The 22,872-nt window shown below is 42.9% G+C and overlaps 1 protein-coding gene across 1 annotated transcript in view; it reads left to right on the top strand.

Moving 5' to 3' along the window:
* The window catches only part of LOC126351067 (uncharacterized), a 556,744-nt gene that overhangs the window by 339,188 nt on the left and 194,684 nt on the right, over positions 1 to 22,872 (top strand). Inside the window, exon 2 of the mRNA XM_050002572.1 lies at positions 20,745 to 20,972. Within this exon, the coding sequence (XP_049858529.1) occupies positions 20,762 to 20,972 (211 nt within the window). The 5' untranslated portion in view covers positions 20,745 to 20,761. The remainder of the gene's footprint in view (positions 1 to 20,744; positions 20,973 to 22,872) is intronic.

Genomic DNA, 22,872 nt, shown 5'->3' with positions numbered 1-22,872 from the left:
CATCAGTCCCCTCGACTTGTTGCTGTTGTTGTTGTGGTCTTCAGTCCTGAGACTGGTTTGATGTAGCTCTCCATGCTACTCTATAATGTGCAAGCTTCTTCATCTCCCAGTACCTACTGCAACCTACTTCCTTCTGAATCTGCTTAGTGTATTCATTTCTTGGTCTCCCTCTACGATTTTTACCCTCCACGGTGGCCTCCAATACTACAATGGTGATCCCTTGGTGCCTCAGAACATGTCCTACCAACCGATCCCTTATTCTGGTCACGTTGTGCCACAAACTTCTCTTCTCCCCAATCCTATCCAATACTTCCTCATCAGTTATGTGATCTACCCATCTAATCCTCAGCATTCTCCTGTAGCACCACGTTTCAAAAGCTTCTATTCTCTTCTTGTCAAAACTATTTATCGTCCATGTTTCACTTCCATACATGGCTACACTTCATACAAATACTTTCAGAAATGACTTCCTCATACTTAAATCTATACTCGATGCTAACAAATTTCTCTTCTTCAGAAACGCTTTCCTTGCCATTGCCAGTCTACAGTTTATATCCTCTCTACTTCGACCATCATCAGTTATTTTGCTTCCCAAATAGCAAAACTCCTTTACTACTTTAAGTGTCTCATTTCCTAATCTAATTCCCTCAGCATCACCCGACTTAATTCGACTACATTCCATTACCCTCGTTTTGCTTTTGTTGATGTTCATCTTATATACTCCTTTAAAGCTATTTTAAAGCTATTTTAAAGTTTATTTCTTGTTTCTTCGCTTTCAGGAGTATTAATCAACGATTTTTTGCTTGTCATTTTTGCTAATAATCAACAGGAGTTTCTCAACTGCTTTCTGATATAGAAAAAGGCCAATTTTGGACCCTCGGCCGTTCTTGAGTAGCTTTCTGCGTTCTCTCATGCCTAGGGGTTGTTACAAATAGTTGCAAAATGACACAAATTCTTATCTTAAGATGCTTATTACAATTATTGGTATTCTTTATATTGTAAGTATAATTACTTGCAGAATTCTTTGATTCTAGCAGTTCTTGATCTTCACTCGTTTCTGCTAGTAAGTGTTGTTATCTCTGTTGACCAATGGTATTTCAGATTAATTTTAAGACATTCGTACCAAATCGTTTTTGGCTCATATGACGAGTAATACGCCTGCGTCAATGACACTACATGTGTCTAGTACCCTCCGCAGGAATTGATTTAAATGTTGCGATTAGATGGACGCCTTAAGTGTAACAGTAAATGTGCAGACAACAAGAATGGAGCTATCGCAACCATGAGATCAGCACTAAATATCAGTGCAGTGAGATAGTCATTTTGCCGCCCTTTCCTCAAGTGGTATGACGCGAAATCCTCATCGAGGCCTTCCTTTCCATCGACAAAAGTTGGCTGTGCCGCAAGAACTCAGAGAACGCGGTTTTGTTGATCGGCAAAATGAATGTGAACAGTTGTTTGAAAAGGTACAACATGGCGAGTAGTTTTCCTGCGTACGTGAATAAGGAAAGCTGGCGTTACTAGAGTACTAACACTCGTAACTATTGGGAGTACTGTCGCTAATCATATCCTTACGTTTATGAGGAAAACAAACGTGTCGTAATTCTAAAAATTGGATAAATTCTCTAAAATTCTTCAGGGTATTAAATCGCACTGTCGATGCGTAAAATTCTCCAAAGCCTCGGCCACTGTAGCGGAGGGTCTTCCTCACAGTGGTTTTGCTAAAATATCTTGAGAAAGGTCTTTTGCAACAATGACTGAAAAGACGGAGCATGTTACACATTCATAATGCATTCACATTATTTGAAGAATTGAGTGTGGCAACGGCGGCGGAAGTCTATAGTTGCACAGAGGCAATTTGTCTTAAATCAATGGGGACTTATGTGCAGTCTTGAGAATATTAATGTTGCGGATGGGTGATTTCAGCGAGATGGGTTTTACGCCACACACAGCGCGAACTATACGTGTTTTCTGGGGAAATGTTACCCTACTGCCTGATCTTCCATTCCCAGTGCACTCGCCCGATTTAACCCTATTGTGGCATTTTTTAAAGTTGATAGCTAAAATTTATTGTTTGCACCACAGAAGGTGAAAATTCAGTAATCAACGTATTAGAAACTCCCTCTCCGTTTCTGAAACAGTACCATTAATTTGTAGACAATAGCATCATCCCAAGGCACTCCCGGCAAAGGACGAAACCGTTTGTCTAATGCCCGCGAGGTGCCTGTAATTAACTTCTACACAAAAGTAATAACTAGAAGTGACAAGAATCTTCTGCAATAAAAGAAGTAATTCTTTGTCCAATTCATTTCGAATCTTCCTCGTGTAAATCGGACATAGATCCTCCGCTGGGATGTGGATGTAGTCTTCTATACCTGCGTTTCAGCATTAATTAACGGGTCCCCCTGCCAGTAATGGAATCAGCACAATTCCCGACGACAAAACTGGAAGGAAACAACGTATCGCTGTGCCATACAGAAATGGTCTCCGTAGCCAATCTACATACAGAATAAGGCGGCACCGCCAGGGGCAGCGGCGCTGCAGCTCGAATTTCATGCGCCGCGCGCACCCAATACGACCCAGAGTCCCTTCGGGAGCGCGGTAAATTGTTTAGCGGCGCTGCGGCCGCGGCGTGAACCTCTGACATTTCATACCGCCGGCATGAAATGTCAGCAGCGGCCGGCCAGCGGACGCTGTATCAGCGCAGGCGGTGGCCAAGGAAGCGAGGAGCTCAGCAAGGAGCGGGCCGGGCCGGCCGGCCGAACAAAGGGCCGCGGCACCTGCTCTCTGCCGGCTGCAGGCTCGGGTCGTTACGCCGCGGCCCTAACGAGCTGTGGCGCCGGCGTAGGGGCAGACGCAACCCGCCGTGCGCTGCACCCAGTGATCACGCGGGAGCGCCACCTGCTCCCACCCCAAGCCAGCCACTTACCTCCCCCTTCAGCAGAGACTTTCCCTGCAAGGGTGCGCCACGTGTGTTGCTCGCAGGGTCGTACCGGCGAGGTGGTCCTGTGACCCAGGCAGAACTAGCCAAACTGACGCCCGCCCCTCCCCCCCCCACCTTGGTGAAATTACATTGCTGTTAAAGACGTAAGTACCTTCCGCATTATGTGTCATAACCAAATAACATGTAACATAGCTCGATGAAACCGGGACCATGCATGGAAAGGACTGGTACAGTATAGTGTAGAAGGTAACTGAAACAAATACGCAATGAGACAACCAGAAGTCGCAAAGGTGTATGATGCTCTCCTGGACTTAAGAGAAGAAGTGACATGGTTCTTAGAGTGTATGATTACTACAGACAGCGACGTTTGCTCCGCAACGTGCTCCCATTGTGGCCAGGAGGTTGATAAGGCGTTCTTATAGTAGGGTGTTCCATCGCTCCACCGACGCGGCTGAAAACTAATGTATGGTTCCATAAAACACGAGAGAACTGCCGGATATCAGTAACGTCCTGCCACGATGTTTCGGCACAGCATCTTCTGGATATCTTCATGTGAGTGCCACTGTAGTAGTACTGGCGAGTATCTGCTGAGCTCCGCTATTTAAAGCCATACTGAGGTGACACTGCGCATGCACTGCTCAGCGTGCGCGTTCATAACAACTCCGTGCGCTGCGCCTCGCTCCCTCCACGGTGAAAGCTTGCCATATCGATATCAGGTCGATTTTTATCTTTATGCAGATAACTATGTCAACTACGAAGTTTCTCTATAACAGGCTTCCAAGCAGAGTTTAGCTGATAACCGCTATCTCGATTGATGAGAGTCTCGTTGTCAGACAATCTTATTTCCACAGGTTCATTGATAATCGAGGTCCAAAAGTTTGATGTATGGACCAAAATTTTTGTTTCATGGAATGGTCTGTGGAAATACAATGTTCGGCGATAGCGGACTTGGTGGGTTGGAAAAGGCGAGTATGTCGTTGGTGTTCCACAATGCGTTCTTGCACAGTTCGTGTTGTTTGCCCTATATACGTTTTGCCGCATTCACACGGAATTTTGTAAACACCTGATTTACGCAAGCCCAGGTCGTCTTTAACGGATCGCACCAGTGATGAAATTTTGGAAGGAGGGAGAAAGATGACTCTATACTTTCTCAATATTCTGCCTATCTGTGAAGAAATATTCCCAATAAATGGTAGATAAGCAGTCGACCTGAAGGCCTCTTCTTCTTCCTTGTTCCGTCCTTTGTAGGTCTTCTTCACTCTGTTCAGTTGCCTAGGTGAAAAGCCATTCTTCAGAAATACTTTTTGCAGGTGTTCCAGTTCAGCGAGAAGACTGTCGGCGTGAGAGATTGTTTGGGCACGGTAGATCAAGGTTGTGAGAACGCCCATTGTTTGTGCTGAATGGTGGCAACTAGTAGCTTGTAGATACAGATCTCTATGAGTGGACTTTCTGTACACCGAGTGACCAAGACGTCTAAAAATGGCAGACAACCATATTTCTCTACCTCCATGGAAAACTTTATGTTTTCATGTATGGAGTTCATGTGACGCAAAAATTCTTGGAAACGGTCCAGACCATGAGGCCACACTATAAAAGTGTCGTCAACGTATCGCCAAAATACTGTGGCAGGGTCGAGTGATCTCTCCTCAAAATCACCCATAAAAAGATTGGTCACCAGGGGAGACAAAGGACTCCCCATGGCGACACCGTCACATTCTTCGTAAAATTCATAGTTAATCATAAAATATGTAGGGCAGACAGTGTGCTCAAACAACACTGTAATGTCTGCTCCAAACATATTGCAACTGAGGTGTAGTGAGTCTACCAGAGGCACCTTTGTGAAAAGTGAAACCACATCAAGACCGACCAATAAGTCGTTACTTCGCAGTTTTAGTGACTGAAGGTGGCTGATAAAGTCACCAGAATTCTTTATTTGATGTGCACACTTTGAAACGTCCCCTTTAAACAATTATACATGACTGTGCTTAAACTGACACACAATAATTTTGGCACAACGCAATCTGACTTTCAAAAATCACTAAAAAAGAATGGTCCTGACTAACATTAACCTATACGTTTCACAAATCACGTACCTCACAAAAATCTTGGTTACTCGAACTACAGCGAGCGCCACTACTGCCAGCTAAATAAAAGATTCAAAGTACGGAAGGCTCTAACAACTGATAGGCATTGTTAGCGAATAAAAGATTTTAATGGAGAACAAACAATGTATTTACCTTAATAGTCATAATACATATAGCAGTTTATGACATCCAGTATTACAAATTTCAAAACTCCGCCATCTCTCTCCCCACGACCACCACTGCTGGCGGCTCACCTCCAACTGCGCAACGCTACGCGCTGTTAACATCCAGCTGCCCAACTCTACAATGGCGAGTATTACAACAATGCCAACCAGCCACTGACTGCACACAGCACAGCCAGTGATTTTTATACAGAGCGCTATGTGGAGTTACCAATAAAAAAACCTAAACAGCCTACTTACATAGACCCCATGCTCCCCACAAAAAATTTTACAAATTGTTTTGGGCAGTGGGCAATACAGATTTGAAAATTTTTTTCATAATTACAATAACAAAGATATCAAATGCACACACTTATTGATACAATGTTGGTCAAAAGCTAAAATTTTCTCACAGTCCATAAAGACAGTCCTGATCGTTCATGACAGTAAAATTGCATTGTTTTTCTCAAAGTCTGACCAATAAAAGAAATTGCACTTGGAAGTAGTGGATTTCTAAGCAGTCTTGAAGAAGTAGTGTTGTCCTTCCAACGGAAAGACAGTGCTGACTCTTGGCATGCAGTCAGGTAATGGGCCACAACAGAGAAAACCCACAGCAGAGTCAGTCGAAGTTGAAGACTATTGGTAGGCAGGTCATCACAGAGCAGACCCACTGTAGTCCTGGTAGAGATTAGGGTATTGGTGGGCCATCGAAGGTGTAGCCCCACTATACTCCTTGTAGAGATGGCTAGCAGCCATCTGTTGCCACTGTGCAGGTGCACAATCACCATCGAAGAGTCTTGTGGACAATGTAGCAAGTCCATAAACCACCACTTGTCCACTCACAAAGAATTAGTTTGAAATGTCCTTAGAAACAGCAATGCTGTTATCCAGTCCCTTGCTGAATTATTAACACACGTGCAAACACTGTCAGTCCCTACTTCTCACATATTGTCCATATACTATGACCAACAAAAACGTGTGCAGTGAAATGTAATTTACAAGTTACTTAATTTGATGAACTGGTGTCAATTACAATTTTATAACATGAGAATACAATAACAAAGATACAAAATATATCATTAAAGAACATAATAGTACAGATAACATTTGCAGTAATACAGGCTTTACAAAAGAATCGAAATAACAAATACATCAGTGTTACAAAAATTACGACATAAGTACATACATCAAGATCAGAATAACTTTTGAAACATGAACTTCACATAGGAGTAACAGAACAGAACAGATAAATAATGTGTAAACATCGTTACAAAGTCAATAACATATTATCAGAATAATTCTACAATGTAACTCTCATCAGATAAACACATAAAGACAGGAAGAACACAAATACCCAAGGGTACACAAACACATAGTGGGATAACACAAGAGGAAACGGCAGGGTTTGTATTCAGTGTAACATTTGGTACTGCAGTCCAACCCAAAACTTCATTACATAGATCGTCCCTCTTATTTCAACATTTGCTCCAGCCAAAAAAAATCCTATCCAAGCATGCTTTCTGTATTCTGTTCACATCCTCTTTCAAAAATAGTTTTTCTCCACTGTACACTACTTTTTTTGGCCAAACCATTTTCTTATAGCTTCTCAATGCTTTTCTTCCAATTCATCATACTTAGTTTCTTATATAGTCTACCCCCTCTTAAGCTAACTTAAACCTACTGAGCTTAGATGCTAAACTAAGGAGCGACGCAATGCAGCAGCACAAAACAATTAACACAAACAGCAATGACAAAAAAATTCAAACTGGCAAAGAAAAAGGCAGCAGCAAATGCAATAACTTATATCTAAACATGACAAAGCTCAAGCAGAAAACTGGCCATGTTTAATACCTATATCACATCTTAACACTAGAGTGATACATCACAAAAACTTACTCTGCAACAAAGTTACCAAGTCGTTAAAAAATTAGTTGTAAGTAGGCTGTTCAGGTTTTTTTATTGGTAACGCCACATAGTGCTCTGTATGAAAAATCACTGGCTGTGCTGTGTGCAGTCAGTGGCTGGTTGGCATTGTTGTAATACTCGCCATTGTAGTGTTGGACAGCTGGATGTTAACTTCGCGTAGCGTTGCGCAGTTGGAGGTGAGCCGCCAGCAGTGGTGGACGTGGGCGAGAGATGGCAGAGTTTTGAAATTTGTGAGACTGGATGTCATGAACTGCTACATATATTATGACTATTAAGGTAAATACATTGTTTGTTCTCTATTAAAATCTTTCATTCGCTAACTATGCCTATCAGTAGTTAGTGCCATCAGTAGTTTGAATCCTTTATTTAGCTGGCAGTAGTGGCGCTCGCTGTAGTTCGAGTAACCAAGATTTTTGTGAGGTAAGTGATTTGTGAAACGTATAGGTTAATGTTAGTCAGGGCCATTCTTTTGTAGGGATTTTTGAAAGTCAGATTGCGTTGTGCTAAAATTATTGTGTGTCAGTTTAAGCACAGTCATGTATAATTTTTTAAAGGGGACGTTTCATATGTCAACTCTTAGCCGAGAATACCTCACTGGAGTCTTCTGAATTTTCTTGTAGTTTGTGTAATTAGTGCAGTCTGTTTATTGCTAGCGCGTAACTGTAGAGAGAATTTCCTTTGTAGTTGTAGTTTTTCATTCTTGTACAGCAAAACAGTTGTGGCATGCAAGTAGATTTGCACCAAGTATTTCGCAGCTGCATTGTAGATGACAATGAGCAACCGCGACGAATAGCGCAGGAGGCAGAGCTCTTGAATCGGCAGGCAATCATGAGAAAGGACTGGCCTACCAGTTCTCCCGACATACGTCACCACCGCGCTGGAGAGACGCATTGCAACAGTTTCATGTGTACCATACATCGTCCAGCAGTTTTCTACAGCACTTGTGGTGATTATGGGATCACGTTGCAGAGCAAATACTTCTTTCCGTGGTGATCACACATGCTACACTACTAGGCATTAAAACTGCTACACCACGATGACGCGTGCTACAGACGTGCAGTTTAACCGCCAGGGAGAGCATGCAGTGTTATTCAATTGATTAGCTTTTCAGAGCATTCACACAAGGTTGGCGCCGGTGGTGACACCTGCAACGTGCTGATATGTGGAAAGTTTCCACCCTATTCCTCATACACAAACAGCAGTTGACCGGCGTTGTCTGGTGAAGCGTTCTGTGATTCCTCGTGTAAGGAGAAGAAATGCGTACCATCACGTTTCCGACTTTGATAAAGGTCGGATTGTAGCCCATGGCGATTACGGTTTATCGTATCGCCACATTGCTGCTCGCGTTGGTAGAGATCCAATCACAGTTAGCAGAATATGGAATCGGTGGGTTCAGAAGGGTAATACTGAACGCGGTACTAGATCCCAACGGCTCGTATCACTAGCAGTCGAGATGACAGGCATCGTATCCGCATGGCTGTAACGGATCGTGAAGCCACGTCTCGATCCCTGAGTCAACATCTCGGGACGTTTGCACTACAACAACCATCTCCACGACACAGTTCGACGACGTTTGCAGCAGCATGGACTATCAGCTCGGAGACCATGTCTGCGGTTACCCTTGACGCACTTTGAACAGTGGACGTTACATTTCAGATGTGTTACGACCCGTCTCTCTACCCTTCATTCGATCCCTGCGAAACCCTACATTTCAGCAGGATAATGCATGACCGCATGTTTCAGGTCCTGTACAGGCGTTTCTGCATACAGAAAGTGTTCGACTGCTGCCCTGACCAGCACATTCTCCAGATTTTTCACCAATTGAATACATCTGGTCAATGGTGGCCGATCAACTGGCTCGTCACAATACGCCAGTCACTACTCTTGATGAACTGTGGTATCGTGTTGAAGCTGATGGGCAGCTGTACCTGTACACGCCATCCAAGCTCTGTTTTACTCAGTGCCCAGGGGTATCAACGCCGTTATTACGGTCAGAGGTGGTTGCTCTGGGTGCCGATTTCTCAGGATCTATGCACCCAAATTGCGTGAAAATGTAATCACATGTCAGTTCAAGTATAATATATTTGTCCAATGAATACCCGTTTATCATCTGCATTTCTCCTTGATGTAGTAATTTTAATAGCCAGTAGTGTATTAACAACCACGTACTGCCCTTTACAATATCCAGGGGACCATAGCAAATTGCAATGACTTCAGCGTAATTATTGTCTTTCAATAAAAGTGTCATTTTGTTCGTCTCATACCACATACTTTCAGTCACCTTCTGCACTATACTGTAACAGTTCTTTGTACTTAAGGGCCAAGTTTTGCCGTACATTGTTACGTGGTAATAACACATTATGCAAGAATTACTTTCGTCGTTAAGTTTTACACACTAGAGCATATCGGTGAAAAATATTGCACACAACTAGTTAAATGGATCATTTGAGTAGGAGAAGTATACATTAATTAAAGTAAAACAATATCTGTACCTTATTGTTTACGGTAGGTTATGCACGTTGCTTTTAGTACTATGCGCAGGGTGATTTTTCTAAATGGGGACAAACTCTAAGAGTGGATCCCTGAGAAGATAAAGAGAAAGAATGGTCACATATGGTCATATGTATGTATGGCTGCAAATGCGTTACACAGGAGATAAGCGACTTGAATTTTAAAGAAAAATGTCATTACTTGTAAAACATGAGGTCAGCCACTCTAGTATGATAAAAGAAAAAAATTATGAAATTAAATGTATTTAAATTTTTTTCAATTTTAATCTGATAATTATATATGAATTGAATTTCATACTAGAATGTCGTGTTCCCAGTTTGGCACAGCTTGCCACAGGAAACACGAAAGCGGTCGAAGACATTCGTCTTCTGGTTAGCTCCTGATAGATGTCAGAAGGAGGCTAGTTTTTGATTACTTAAAGGGTTCTATTATTTGGAAAAGAAGAACCCTGAGTCCTTTACGTAATCAGCATGTAGTTTATAATTACCTAAGGGACCTTTAAAAATGAACAATAAAAAATTGTATTTGCAAATGAAATCATAAGTAAATGGGGCTGCTATGAGTTGTATAGAAGACAAGGAGCGGCCTTCTGTCTACGAACAGGATGCCGCAGTATTCTCTGCTGTAGTAAAGGCTGTTTGACATTTATAAAAATAATATGACATGGAGGTAAAAAAATAAAGGAAAAGGATAGAATAAGAAATCTGGTAAACACTGAATATATTCAAATAATTATCACAAGTAATTAGGGCTTATTTAACAACAGTATAACTTACATAAGTAATTTTCTGACTGTATGGTGCGATCAGATTTCAGCCTGTCTTGTGCTAGCTTCTTGGTTCACGTTTTTGTCTCAAATTACAGTCATTACTTTTCTCCTTCCTTCGAGACAATTCTTGCACCGTTCAACACCTTCATAACAATAATTTTCCGGTTTACAATATCGAACATAGGTTACATGAATTTCATTAAGTAATAACTGTTCTCAGCTCGCTGGTAAGACCGTTCACTTTTATGGCTTAAAGACGACCTTCTTTACGCTTTCACATTACAAGAAGAAGTACGACAAAATATGAAGATCTACAAAGGCTATTACCGTCATATTTTTTATTTAGATTGAAGCGGAACGCTCAGTTCAGCTTCCGGTGAAATGTTTCTTTGACTGCGAGTCGATGTACTAGCGTTCGCTCTAGATGCGCATCTTACAGTTGCGTAAACTATATGAAACAAATGTCTTTCAAAGAATAGTTCTCATTTCGTTAGCTGAACATTTAATACGCAGCTAGGTGAATGCCTTTCCACGGGTACGCACAGTTTTCATACAACAGAAAGCCCAATAATATTACACCACACAACGTTGAGGTACGTTCACAAGGACTACCGCCGGCCTTATTACTTACGGACTTTCCTCAACGACGACGGTTTTGTCGCTGTTTCGTCGCACAGGTCATCACGTTGGTGGAATTTCTGTCACTTACCCTGTTCACAGATAGCGAGCATGATGGTCATGATGGTCTCATCCGTGTTTGGCGACATCGCAGTGAACGCACATTGGAAGCGTGTATTCGTCATCGCCATACTGGCTTATCACACGACGTGACGGTATGGGGTGCCATTGGTTACACCTCTTGTTCGCATTACGGCACTTTGAACAGTGGACGTTACATTTCAGATGTGTTACGACCCGTCTCTCTGTCCTTCATTTGATCCCTGCGAAACCCTACATTTCAGCCGGATAATGCACGACCGCATGTTGTAGGTCCTGTACAGGCGTTTCTGGATGCAGAAAGTGTTCGACTGCTGCCCTGGTCAGCACATTCTCCATATCTCTCACCAATTGAAAACATCTGCTCAATGGTGGTCGAGCAACTGGCTGATCACAATACGCCAGTCACTACTCTTCGTGGTATCGTGTTGAAGCTGCATGGGCAGCTGTACCTGTACACGTCATCCAAACTCTATTTTACTCAGTGCCCAGGCGTGTCAACGCCGTTATTACGGTCAGAGGGGGTTGTTCCGGGTACTGATTTCTCAGGATCTATGCACTCAAATTTCGTGAAAATGTAATCACATGTCAGTTCTAGTATAATATATTTGTCCAATGAATACCCGTTTATCATATGCATTTCTTCCTGGTGTAGCAATTTTAATGGCCAGTAGTGTATCAGTATGTCCATCATACTATGTGTTAACGGCAGCAGTGTCAGATACACATGAAAATGGTATTTTTATCAATTGAAGCAGCGTTTTACTAATAACATGATATTAGGTACTGGACAGTGCATAAGCGAAGATGTTTTCTCACTTCATTGAGCATTTATAATAAATGTATACTCAGCCGTTTTATTCTCCTCTCAGACGAGACTGAATAAACTTGTGGAGCGTGCATGATCCAGAGAGATGAAAATAACAGAGAAATTATCAGCAATGTGAAACCGGGGACTGTGGCAGGAACACAAAAAGATTTATTATGTCAATTGCACAAGAAGGTCTCTAACGACAAGTTTATCGTTGCCTTACTACAGTCTTACCCGCCTCCAAAATCAGAAAGCCACTCTTGAAAACACAAACAGCTGAAAAATATCATTTAACGGTTGTCAGTTATTGTGAACCGACAGTTTTCTTTTGTACGCTACACCCGGAAGTACTCTGTGCCAGTATTGACGAAAATACCAGTCGTTTGTGGGTTATTTGTTTGTTACGGCTATAATAATGTAAGAGATTATCTACCTGCAGTTCGTGCTTTGTGTTAGGTGTCATAATTCATTCCTTGTGACACATAATAACAAAATGGATGTATTATAGACTTCCGTAAATATATGGTTTGGCCATTTGCACTGCCTTTCAATTCTACTTTTTAACGACATTCTACCTGAACAGGAAAAGCATGGTAGCTATTAGCTGTTCAGGTACTGAAATCATTCCTACCGTACTCGCCTTTCATCATTCACTTGCCACTTTTCCCCTCAACCATTTTCTCTTCCCAGCCCCAAAAGCGTGTAAGCGAGTCCGTAGTACACATTTGCGGACGGTGCCGTATTGTGCCGACGAAGTTACGGCGGGAGAGAAAACGTTGCCTTGTTTATTTTTCCGCGCGGACGGTGCTTTCTGGTCTTCGGTCGCACGCAATTCTCTCGTTAGCATTGTTCCTTTAGTTCCTAGCTGCCAAATGACGCTCTGGGGGAGAGGGGGGGGGGGGGGGGGGTAACACGGCGCAGTTCTTTAAGCGAAGCCATTGATAGCCATAGCGCACCGTTACGCTCGATACAAAAGCAAATAGTACTCTTAACAACTCTGTGCTCCATGTGTAGCGTGTTTGCCCCCTTATCATGAAGGCAATTTATGTCAGAAGTGCATTAAAACTCGCTTACGATCTGCAGCTGGTAGCCGATGTTGTTTGCATTGAGTTTTTGGGGCGATAAAAGTTCCTGTATATCGTACTGCTATCATGTTATGTCGTATTCCTTGCCGACAACGTAGTACTGGGTAACCCAAACCGGTGTACAAAATTTCGAAATTGCTTCATTGATATTTCCAAAGACCAGAGGCATTAAAAAAGTAATTCAACACTTTTTTTCATAGGCAGTTTCGGTTGAAAAACGGCGGAATTTGTTGCGGGACATAGTGAAATATTCCAGCCTCTGCTCTATAGTTACGACAGGTGATGATGTCCTAACGGAGGTGCGTTCCAAGCAGAGAGCTGTCATTCAGCTTCATTTGGCTGATAACTAGAGAGCTGAAGACATTCGTATATGCTTACAGAATGTCTGCGGACACCTGACTGTGAAGAAAAGCACGGTGAGTTGTTGGGAGAGGAGTCTGTTATTATCGCAAGGAGGACGTGCAAAAAATGTCCTATCTCCCGCGTGCCCGACGGCGTCATACAACTGTGGCTCCTGAGTTGTTAGAACGTGCGGCCGGCCGCGGTGGTCTCGCGGTTCTAGGCGCTCAGTCCGGAACCGCGCGACTGCTACGGTCGCAGGTTCGAATCCTGCCTCGGGCATGGATGTGTGTGATGTGCTTAGGTTAGTTAGGTTTAATTAGTTCTAAGTTCTAGGCGACTTATGACCACAGATGTTTAGTCGCATAGTGCTCAGAGCCATTTGAACCATTTTTTTAGAACGTGCGGACACTCTCATTCGACGTGATAGATCACAATCAAATGCTTCGTCCAAATGTTCAAATGTGTGTGAAATCTTACAGGACTTAACTGCTAAGGTCATCAGTCAACAAGGCAGACCGGTCGGCTAACACCGCGCGAAATGTCTTGTTCCACAACTGGATGTCTCTGTTGGTAGTGCTGACCCACTAAACCACCAGTTAAAGTACTCCAATGCGTGTGTCCGCTTGTTTTCTGCAGCCTATCAGAAGACCATAATGAGCAATGAAAGACCATCTTCGCGGAATCGCTTCCGCGTTACGAGGCTAACGTGACTATTTTTTATCGGCCATGGTCACAGGCGATGAAATATGTGTTCGTCACTTGGAACCTGGAACGAAATGGTAATACATGGACTGCCGAAGTGGCCGTGCGGTTCTAGGCGCTGCAGTCTGGAGCCGCGAGACCGCTACGGTCGCAGGTTCGAATGCTGCCTCGGGCATGGACGTGTGTGATGTCCTTAGGTTAGCTAGGTTTAACTAGTTCTAAGTTCTAGGGGACTAATTATCTCAGAAGTTATGTTCTATAGTGCTCGGAGCGATTTGAACAATTTTAATCCATGGACGGAGGCCACATCATCTTTTCTCGGAAGAATGGTTCAAAGCTGTGCCCTCACCCTTAAAGTGATGGCGACGGTCTCCTCTGAAGGAATTATTCTGTTTGATGTCCTTCCTAATGCTGCCACGATCAAATCTGAAGTGTACTGCCGTACCCTTAGGAAACTGAAGAAACTACTTCCGGGTGTTTGCAGCCACAAAATTGCAAACGACCTTTTCCTACCACATGACAACGAAAGGCCTCAGACAAGTATGTGCACCCGAGAGGATCTCGCAAAACTTCATTGGAACTGTTCTTCCTCGTCCACACCACAGCCCGGATTGCGGAACTTCCGACTTTAATCAGTTTGGCCCAATGTAGGATGCACTCCGCAGCAAGAAGTACACAGACGATGTGGAGGTTACTGATGCCGCACCGGACGTTGATTTCAATGTCGACCAATAGAGTCGTATCATGCGAACACATAGTCCCCCGGTAGCACTGAACGGGGATCATGGGTGAATAATAGGGTTTTATAGCCAGGAGTGTGGAAAAAAATTTGTTGCATTACACATTGAACGCCCCTCGTATTTTGGTGTTGGTTCGCCACAGAGCAATTCCATTTCACTTCATTTATTACTACCGTTTATTTTGTTTCTCTATTGCACAGATAATATCTGCCCCACAGTGCAACATCGACAGTATGTACTGTGTGTCTTGCATGGAACGAAATTTTTCCTATTTACTGACAGCTCTTGCAATTTCTTTTAATTTATTTATTTATTTATTTATTGTGGGGGGTCATCATTCTGAACTAGTGTGATGCGGCCCGCCACGAATTCCTTTCCTGTACCACTCTCTTCATCTCAGTGTAGCACTTCCAATCTACGTCCTCAGTTACTTACTGCATGTATTCCTACACAATATTTCCCCTTCACTGCTCTCTCTAGTACTATGGAAGTCATTCCCTGGTGCCTCAACAGATGTCCTATCATGACCGTCCCTTCTCCTTGTCAATGTTTCCAACATAGTCCTTTCCTCTCCGATTCTGCTCAAAAATTCCTCATTCCTTACCAGTCCTAATTTTCAATATTCGTCTATAGCAAAACACATCTCCGATGCTTCGATTCTCTTGTGTTCCGGTTTTCCCACAGTCCATATTTCACTACCATACAATACTGTACACCAAACACATATTCGCAGAAATTTCTCCCTCACATTGAGGGCTATGTTTGATACTAGTAGATTTCTCTTGTCCAGGAATGCTTACTTTACCAGCGCTAGTCTGCTTTTGATGTCCTCCTTCCTCCGCCCGTCACTGGCTATTTTGTTGCTTAGGGAGCAGAATTCCTGAGCTTCATGTACTTCGTGACCACCAGTCCTGATGTTAAGTTTCTCGCTGTTCTCATTTCCGCTGTTTCTCGTAACTTTCGTCTTTCTTCGATTTACTCTCGATCCATATTCTGTACTCATTAGACTTTTCATTCCATTCAGCAGATCATGTATTTCTTCTTCACCTTCACTCAGTATACCAATGTCATCGGTGAACTGTGCCATTGACATCCTTTCATCTAGAATTTTAATTCCACTCCTGAACCTTTCTTTTATTTCCGTCATTGCTTCCTCGATGTACAGATTGAACAGCAGGGACTATGGACTACGTCTCCGTCGTACACCGTTTTTAATCCGAGTACTTCTTTCTTGGTCATCCACACTTATCATTCCCACGTGGCTCTTGTACATTTTGTATATTACCCGCCTGTCCCTACATCATACTCTTACTCTTCTCAGAATTTCAAACACCTCGCACCTATTTACATTGTCGAACGCTTTTTCCAGCTCGACAAATCTTATGAACTTGTCTTGATTTTTCTTTAGTCTTGCATCCATTATGAACCGCAATGTCAGAATTACCTCTCTGGTGCTATTACTTTTCCTAAAGCTAAACTGATCATCCTCTAACACATCCTCAGTTTTCTTTTCCGTTCTTCTGTATGTTATTCTTGTCAGCAACTTTGATGGATGAACTGTTAAGCTGCTGGTGATAATTCTGGCACTTGTCAGTTATTGCAGTCTTCAGAGTTGGGTGTATTATCTTTTTCCGAAAGTCAGATGGTATGTCGACAGTCGACTACTTTCTACACACCAACGTGAATAGTTATTTTGTATCACTCCGCCCAATGATTTTAGTAATTCTGATGAAAAGTCCTCCAAGCCTCTCTTGAATTCTGATTCTAATGATGGATCCTCTACCTTTCTAAACCAACTCCTGTTCCTTCTTCTATCACATCAGACAAACCATCCCCCTCATAGAGGCCTTTAATGTACTCTCTCCTCTGTATTTAACAGAAGAATTCCTGTTGCATTCTTAATGTTACCACCACAGCTTTTAGTTTCACCGAAGGCTGTTTTGATTTTACAATATGCTGAGTCAGTCCTTTCGACCATTATTTCTTTTTCTATTCCTTCATATTTTTCGTGCAGCCATTTCGTCTTAGCTTCCTGTTCTTCCCATTTATGTCATTCCTCAGGAATTTCTCTGAACATTTTTGTACTTCCTTTCTTCATCGATTAACTGAAGTATTCCTTCTGTTACCCATCGGTCTTCGCAGTTATCTTCTTTATACCCATGCTTTTCTTTCCAACTTCTGTGATTGCCCATTTTAGAGATGTTCACACCTCTTCAACACTACTGCCTATTGAGCTATTCCTTACTGCTGTATCTATAGCCTTACAGAACTTCAAGTGTATCACGTCCTTCCTTACTACTTCCATATTACACTTCTTTGTGTATTGATTCATCCTGACTAATATCTTAAAATTCAACCTACTCTTCATCACCTCTACATTGTGATCTGGATCTTACAATCTAGCACTTGATTTCTGAATCTCAGTCTGACTATGATGTAATCGAAATCTTCCCCTATCACCCGGCCTTTTCCAAGTATACCTCCTCCCCTTGTCATTCTTGAATAGTATAATAGCTATTACGAGCTGAAATTTGTTACAGAACTCAATAGCCTTTCTCCTCTTTCAATACTCATCCCAAGCCCATATACGTCTGCAACATTTTCTTCTACTTCTTCCCCTACAACTGCGTTCCAGTCCTGCATAACTATTAGAATTTTATCTCCCTTTACTTACTGTATTATCCTTTCATTACCCTCATATACTTTCTCTATCTCTACATCTTCATCTTGCGACGTCGGCATGGATACCTGAACTATCGTTGTTGGTGTTGGTTTGCTGTCGATTCTGATAAGAACGAGCCTTTCACTGATCTCTTCACAGTAACACACTCTCTGCCCCACCTTCTTAGTCATAACGAATCCTACTCCCCGTATATCGTTTTCTGCTGTTTTTCATGTTACCCTATACTCGCCTGACCAGAAATCTATGTCTTCTTTCCATTTCGTTTCACAACCCAAGGACAAGAGAGTGCCCTGAATCTCAAAAACGTTTTATTTTCACCAGTTAACTACACCTTCCAGCTACTTCTCCACATAGTCGCCGCTCCGATTAGGACATCTGTCGTCGCTTTGTACCAACTTTCCAATACCCTCGTCATAGAAGGAAGCCGCTTGTGTTCCCTGCCAATTCTTTACGCTGGTCTACAGTTCATTGCCTGAGCCAGAACGTTGTCTTCATAGCTAGCCGTTCATGTGAAGAGATATGAAACTCAAGGAGAGTCAATTACAGGCTCTATTGTGGGTGATCAAACATTTCCTATCGAAAACGCTACAGAAGCATCTACTGTATATTACCCATTCAGAGTGTGACCGAGAACTGCCATGCAGAAGGAAACGCATGACAGCTGTGTTGTGTGGGCTGCATGATTCAGGCGAAATATCACACCAGGCTCTCATACTTGGCGGGACACAGTGTTCTAAACGTCTTTACATGCTCACTGTGAGCTCAGAACTAAAAAGAGCGATATGACGCGATCGACGGTCATGCTAGAGACACTGCCCAACAAACCTGTGCAGAGTCCTCGGAATTTCACTGTGGTTTCCATTTGGCGCCCCATCGGACCTTACTTTTCAAATAGCCTTTGTAAATTTATTAGCTGGTTAGCTGGCTGATTCCAAAGATACAGAAACGCTTTAAGAATATGACACGGTTTAAAGTTATTCAGAAGATAAAACAAGTTCAGTACCTCTTCACTTCTCTTCTGAATTCGTCAACTCAACACTGCAATCACAGTGTCATGATGCGACAGTTGGGGTATTGTAAGAAGTCATGTCCTTCGATCAAGGGAGCAATAAACGGATTTTAAAAAATGTCTGGAGAGAACAGTTGGAATTTTTTTATAGCGATAAATAGCAATTTTAAAATTCGATACAGATTGAGGAAGAGATAATAATAAGACAGTATTCGCACAGAACAGAAACAGAACAGAAGGAAACAAAGAAATCTGTGTAAATGTCAGAAACAGAATGAAAACTACAACAAGGAGGAGGTCTCAGAATTTATCACATACATTCGTAGACCGAGACAGAAAATTTTGTGGTAAGGCCTATGGGACCAAATTGCTGTGGTAATCGGTCCCTAGTCATATGCACTACTTAATCTAACTTAAGCTAACTTACGCTAAGGACAACAGAGGGAGGGAGGACTCTAACCTCCGACGGGAGGGAGCCGCGCCAACCGCGACAAGATGCTCAAGACAGCACCGCTACCGCGCGCGGCCATTAAGCTGCATCAGGCCAAAGTGTCGAGTGTTAAGGCTATCTACCGGTTCGACGTAACATTAAAACACAAATATCACGAAAAAGTAGAAGAAACTGTACTTTTGGTGAAACACTATTAGAAACGTAGAAGCCACAAGCATAAAAATAGGAGAAAGTCGGTATCCCGGGTAGACAGTTCAAAAAGTCGTCCCAACAAAGGCACTTCTTCTAGCAGAAACGGCAGTGTACCTTGCAAGATACGTCTTGCCTGCAAAGACTAGGGAAAGAACGTCCAATCCAGTGAACAACCATCAGTACTGTCTGACCACATAATGAGTCGAAGAAAGAGATTGTCCGAAGATACCATCCCACAATGAAGTCCTCTGGCACGCGATTGAAGCCATTCTTTCACTGAATGCTTATTAAATGCTACTCCAAGGTATGAATAAAGTGGATTCTAACTTTTCTACGTAGATGTCAGTGATTCTACTAGTTCCTCAAATTATCAAACAGCGTTCCCCTTTCTTAAGACTTACTACATATATTCTTAAACTGCAAACAGCTTACAAGCAAAACTAATGTACGTGCAAAGCAGTATCCTACCGCGATATCAATTTGGCCCTCCCGGAATATTCCATAAGCATTCATCATCTTTTTCTCTAATTTCCCAGAAAATAGCGCAATGAAAAAGTTTAACTCGTTTCATTACGTTACAGTTATTAAATCGCCAATTCTATTTATCGATATGGTACTATCCCACATATGTACATTGGTAACTTCACGGATCTTAGATTTGAACGACACAGTACGAGATTATGTAGGAAGTGTGCCCAGGAAATAATTTTCGATATATATGGTACGATTGAAGTGTGCGGCAGGGTAACCGCAGACATGGTCTCCGAGCTGATAGTCCATGCTGCGGCATGATCCAACGAACTGTTCGTGCAGATACTTATTGTCTTGCAAACGTCTCATCTGTTGACTCAGGGATCGAGACGTGCCTGCACTATCCGTTACAGCCATGCGGATACGATGCCTGTCATCTCGACTGCTAGTGATACGAGGCCGTTGGGATCTCGACCAACGCGAGCAAAAATGTCGCGATACGATAAACCGCAAGCGCGATAGGCTACAATCCGACCTTTATCAAAGTCGGAAGCGTGAAGGTACGCATTTCTCCTCCTTACACGAGGTATCACAACAACACTTCACCGGGCAACGCCCGTCAAATGCTGTTTGTATATGAGAAATCGGTTGGACACTTTCCTCATGTCAGCACGTTGTGGGTGTCGCCACCGGCGCCAACTTTGTGTGAATGCTCTGAAAATCATATCACAGCTTCTTCTTCCCATCGGGTAAATTTCGCGTCTGTAGCACGTTATCTTCGTGGTATAGCAATTTTAATGGTCAGTAGTGTAATAACTTTCACCATACTTTTTATATAAATAAATCGACCTCTTATAATGAGTGATTATGAACACCTGTTAAATGCGGAGAAAATAAAGAAAAAATAAAGTAAAAGGAAAGACTTCACTGTGCCGCACTGTGTGCCATGTTTGTCACGCACTTCTGTGTAGTCGCACTACAGCTTAATCAACGCCGCGTCTACACGACAGAGCCGTGTACTTTGTTTATTATCTACGCAGCAGTGTACCTTCTTTGTTATGTCAAAGCTCTATAAATTTATGTACGTAACTGTATACAGCGCGGCTGCTCAGAGCAAGTGAGTAAAGTGCGTGCGTGTGCGTGCAGGGTGAGGGCGCCGCGCCATGTGGCCGCTGCCGTGGGTGCTCGCGCTGGCCGCTGCGGGCCTGGCGGCCGTCTCGCCGACTCCGCCCCCGCCACCCCCGCACTGCCGGCTGTCCGAGTTCCCGTGTGGAGGCGGCGGCGGCGGCGGCGGCCCCTGCGTCGCCCTCGACAGGTTCTGCGACGGCGCAGACGACTGCGGCGACAAGTCCGACGAGCCGCGCTACTGCTCCCGTGAGTGCCGCCTGCCTGCCTAGCTGCCTCACCTCCCTGACCGCCGTCCACATTGCAGAGTCCTCAAAGACGACGTCCTGTATTTCAAAAGGCAGCTACAAATCAACCAGGACAGATACAAAGGAAATACTTTCACTCGTGAACAACAAATACTAAGGCATTATACATTACTTGCTGTTATAAATTACGTCTATCAAATGGTGTCCTCCATTGTTGACACATTGAAGAAGCCTTTCCTAGAAGTTGACCGTTGTTCTTTGTGTAATTTGTGGTGGAATGGCAGCCGCTTCCTATGTCATCAGGTCCTTACGTGTTTGAAGGGTTATGAGATAATGTTTGTGTACTTAGGTGCCTCCCCCCAAACAAAAAAGAAAAAAACCACAAGGTGTTAGAATAAGTGGCCTTGAGGAGCCAGGTGATGTGGGCGATGTTTCTTCACGAAGAAAAAAAGACGTCCAAGAGAAAACTCTCCTTAAATGTCTAGAGAACGCTGAGAGATGTGAGTTGTGGCTTGGTATTGTTGGAACCGGACTTCTTCCTCTTCATCATTCCCAACTAACTGGCTTCATTTAGATCTCTAACGTGCGACAGTAGCAGTTTGAGCTAACCGTTACCGTTATGATATCTCCTTCAAGAAAATTATAGACTCGACACATTTAATTCAGCGAGGGCGAGTCTGAATGTTGCACGATTTCTGTGAAGAGGTCATTCGTGAAGTAGTTGAGCGTTTTCTGCTGCCCAGTAGTGGACGTTTTGTTTATTTACAGTATCTGACAAGTGGAAGTCTTTGTGTCCACTGAAATAACTGAGTAAGTGAAACTTCTTATTGTTTACTTAAACTGCATAGTGAAACTGCTGCTTCTGTCCCTTTACTTATTTTTAACATTTCAACACTGATCTACAGAATTGCCCCTGACAAAGGCAAGCCAAAACTTTACCTACTTATTTATTACCCAAAATATACAAGAGCAAAGCAGTCTGACTGCTATACAATGACAATAAATGTAAAATTAGAGAGATTCGAGGGCACACGGAGGTTTTCCAGCAGTCGTTCTTCCCGCGAACCATACGCGACTGGAACAGGAAAGGGAGGTAATGACAGTGGCATGTAAAGTGCCCTCCGCCACACGTCGTTGGGCGGCTTGCGGAGTATAAATGTAGATGTAGAAATGTAAGCAACATGGCTTCAAATAATTAAGAAAAAAGAATGGCCCCAAATTGGAAGAAATCCTAACAATAGCCCATACTTTTTCGTATGTCACTTGCCTCACAGAAAATCTTAACACTGACCTAAAGAATTTTCCGCTAGAAAGAAAACTCAAACTTAACCTATTCATTTATTACCCACAGTATAAAAGCTCAACGCAATCTGACTGCTATACAATGACAACTTGGCTTCAAATAATTAACACAGAAGAATGGCCCTGAACTGGAAGAAATCCTAACAATAACCCATACCTTTTCGTAAGTCACTTACCTCACAGGAAATCTTCATAACACTAACTACAGCAATTACAGCGAGCAGCAACTACAGATAGCTAAATAAAAGGATTCTAACTACAGGGCTACTACAAAAGATTGAAGCGATTTCATAAATTCACTGTAGCTCCATTCACTGACATATGGTCACGACACACTACAGGTACGTAAATCATAAAGTTTTGTTCGGCTGAAGCCGCACTTCAGGTTTCTGCCGCCAGAGCGCTCGAGAGCGCAGTGAGACAAAATGACGACAGGAGCCGAGAAAGCGTATGCTGTGCTTGAAATGCACTCACATCAGTCAGTCATAACAGTGCAACGACACTTCAGGACTAAGTTCAACAAATATCTACCACCTGCTAATTCCATTCGGCGATGGTAAGCGCAGTTTAAAGCTTCTGGATGCCTCTGTAAGGGTAAA

This window comes from Schistocerca gregaria, chromosome 1, assembly GCF_023897955.1.
Source record: "Schistocerca gregaria isolate iqSchGreg1 chromosome 1, iqSchGreg1.2, whole genome shotgun sequence".
In the NCBI taxonomy this organism is placed as follows: Eukaryota; Metazoa; Arthropoda; class Insecta; order Orthoptera; family Acrididae; genus Schistocerca; species Schistocerca gregaria.
The sequence above is the reverse complement of the archived record's forward strand: the minus strand, read 5'-3'. Positions and strand labels throughout refer to the sequence as shown.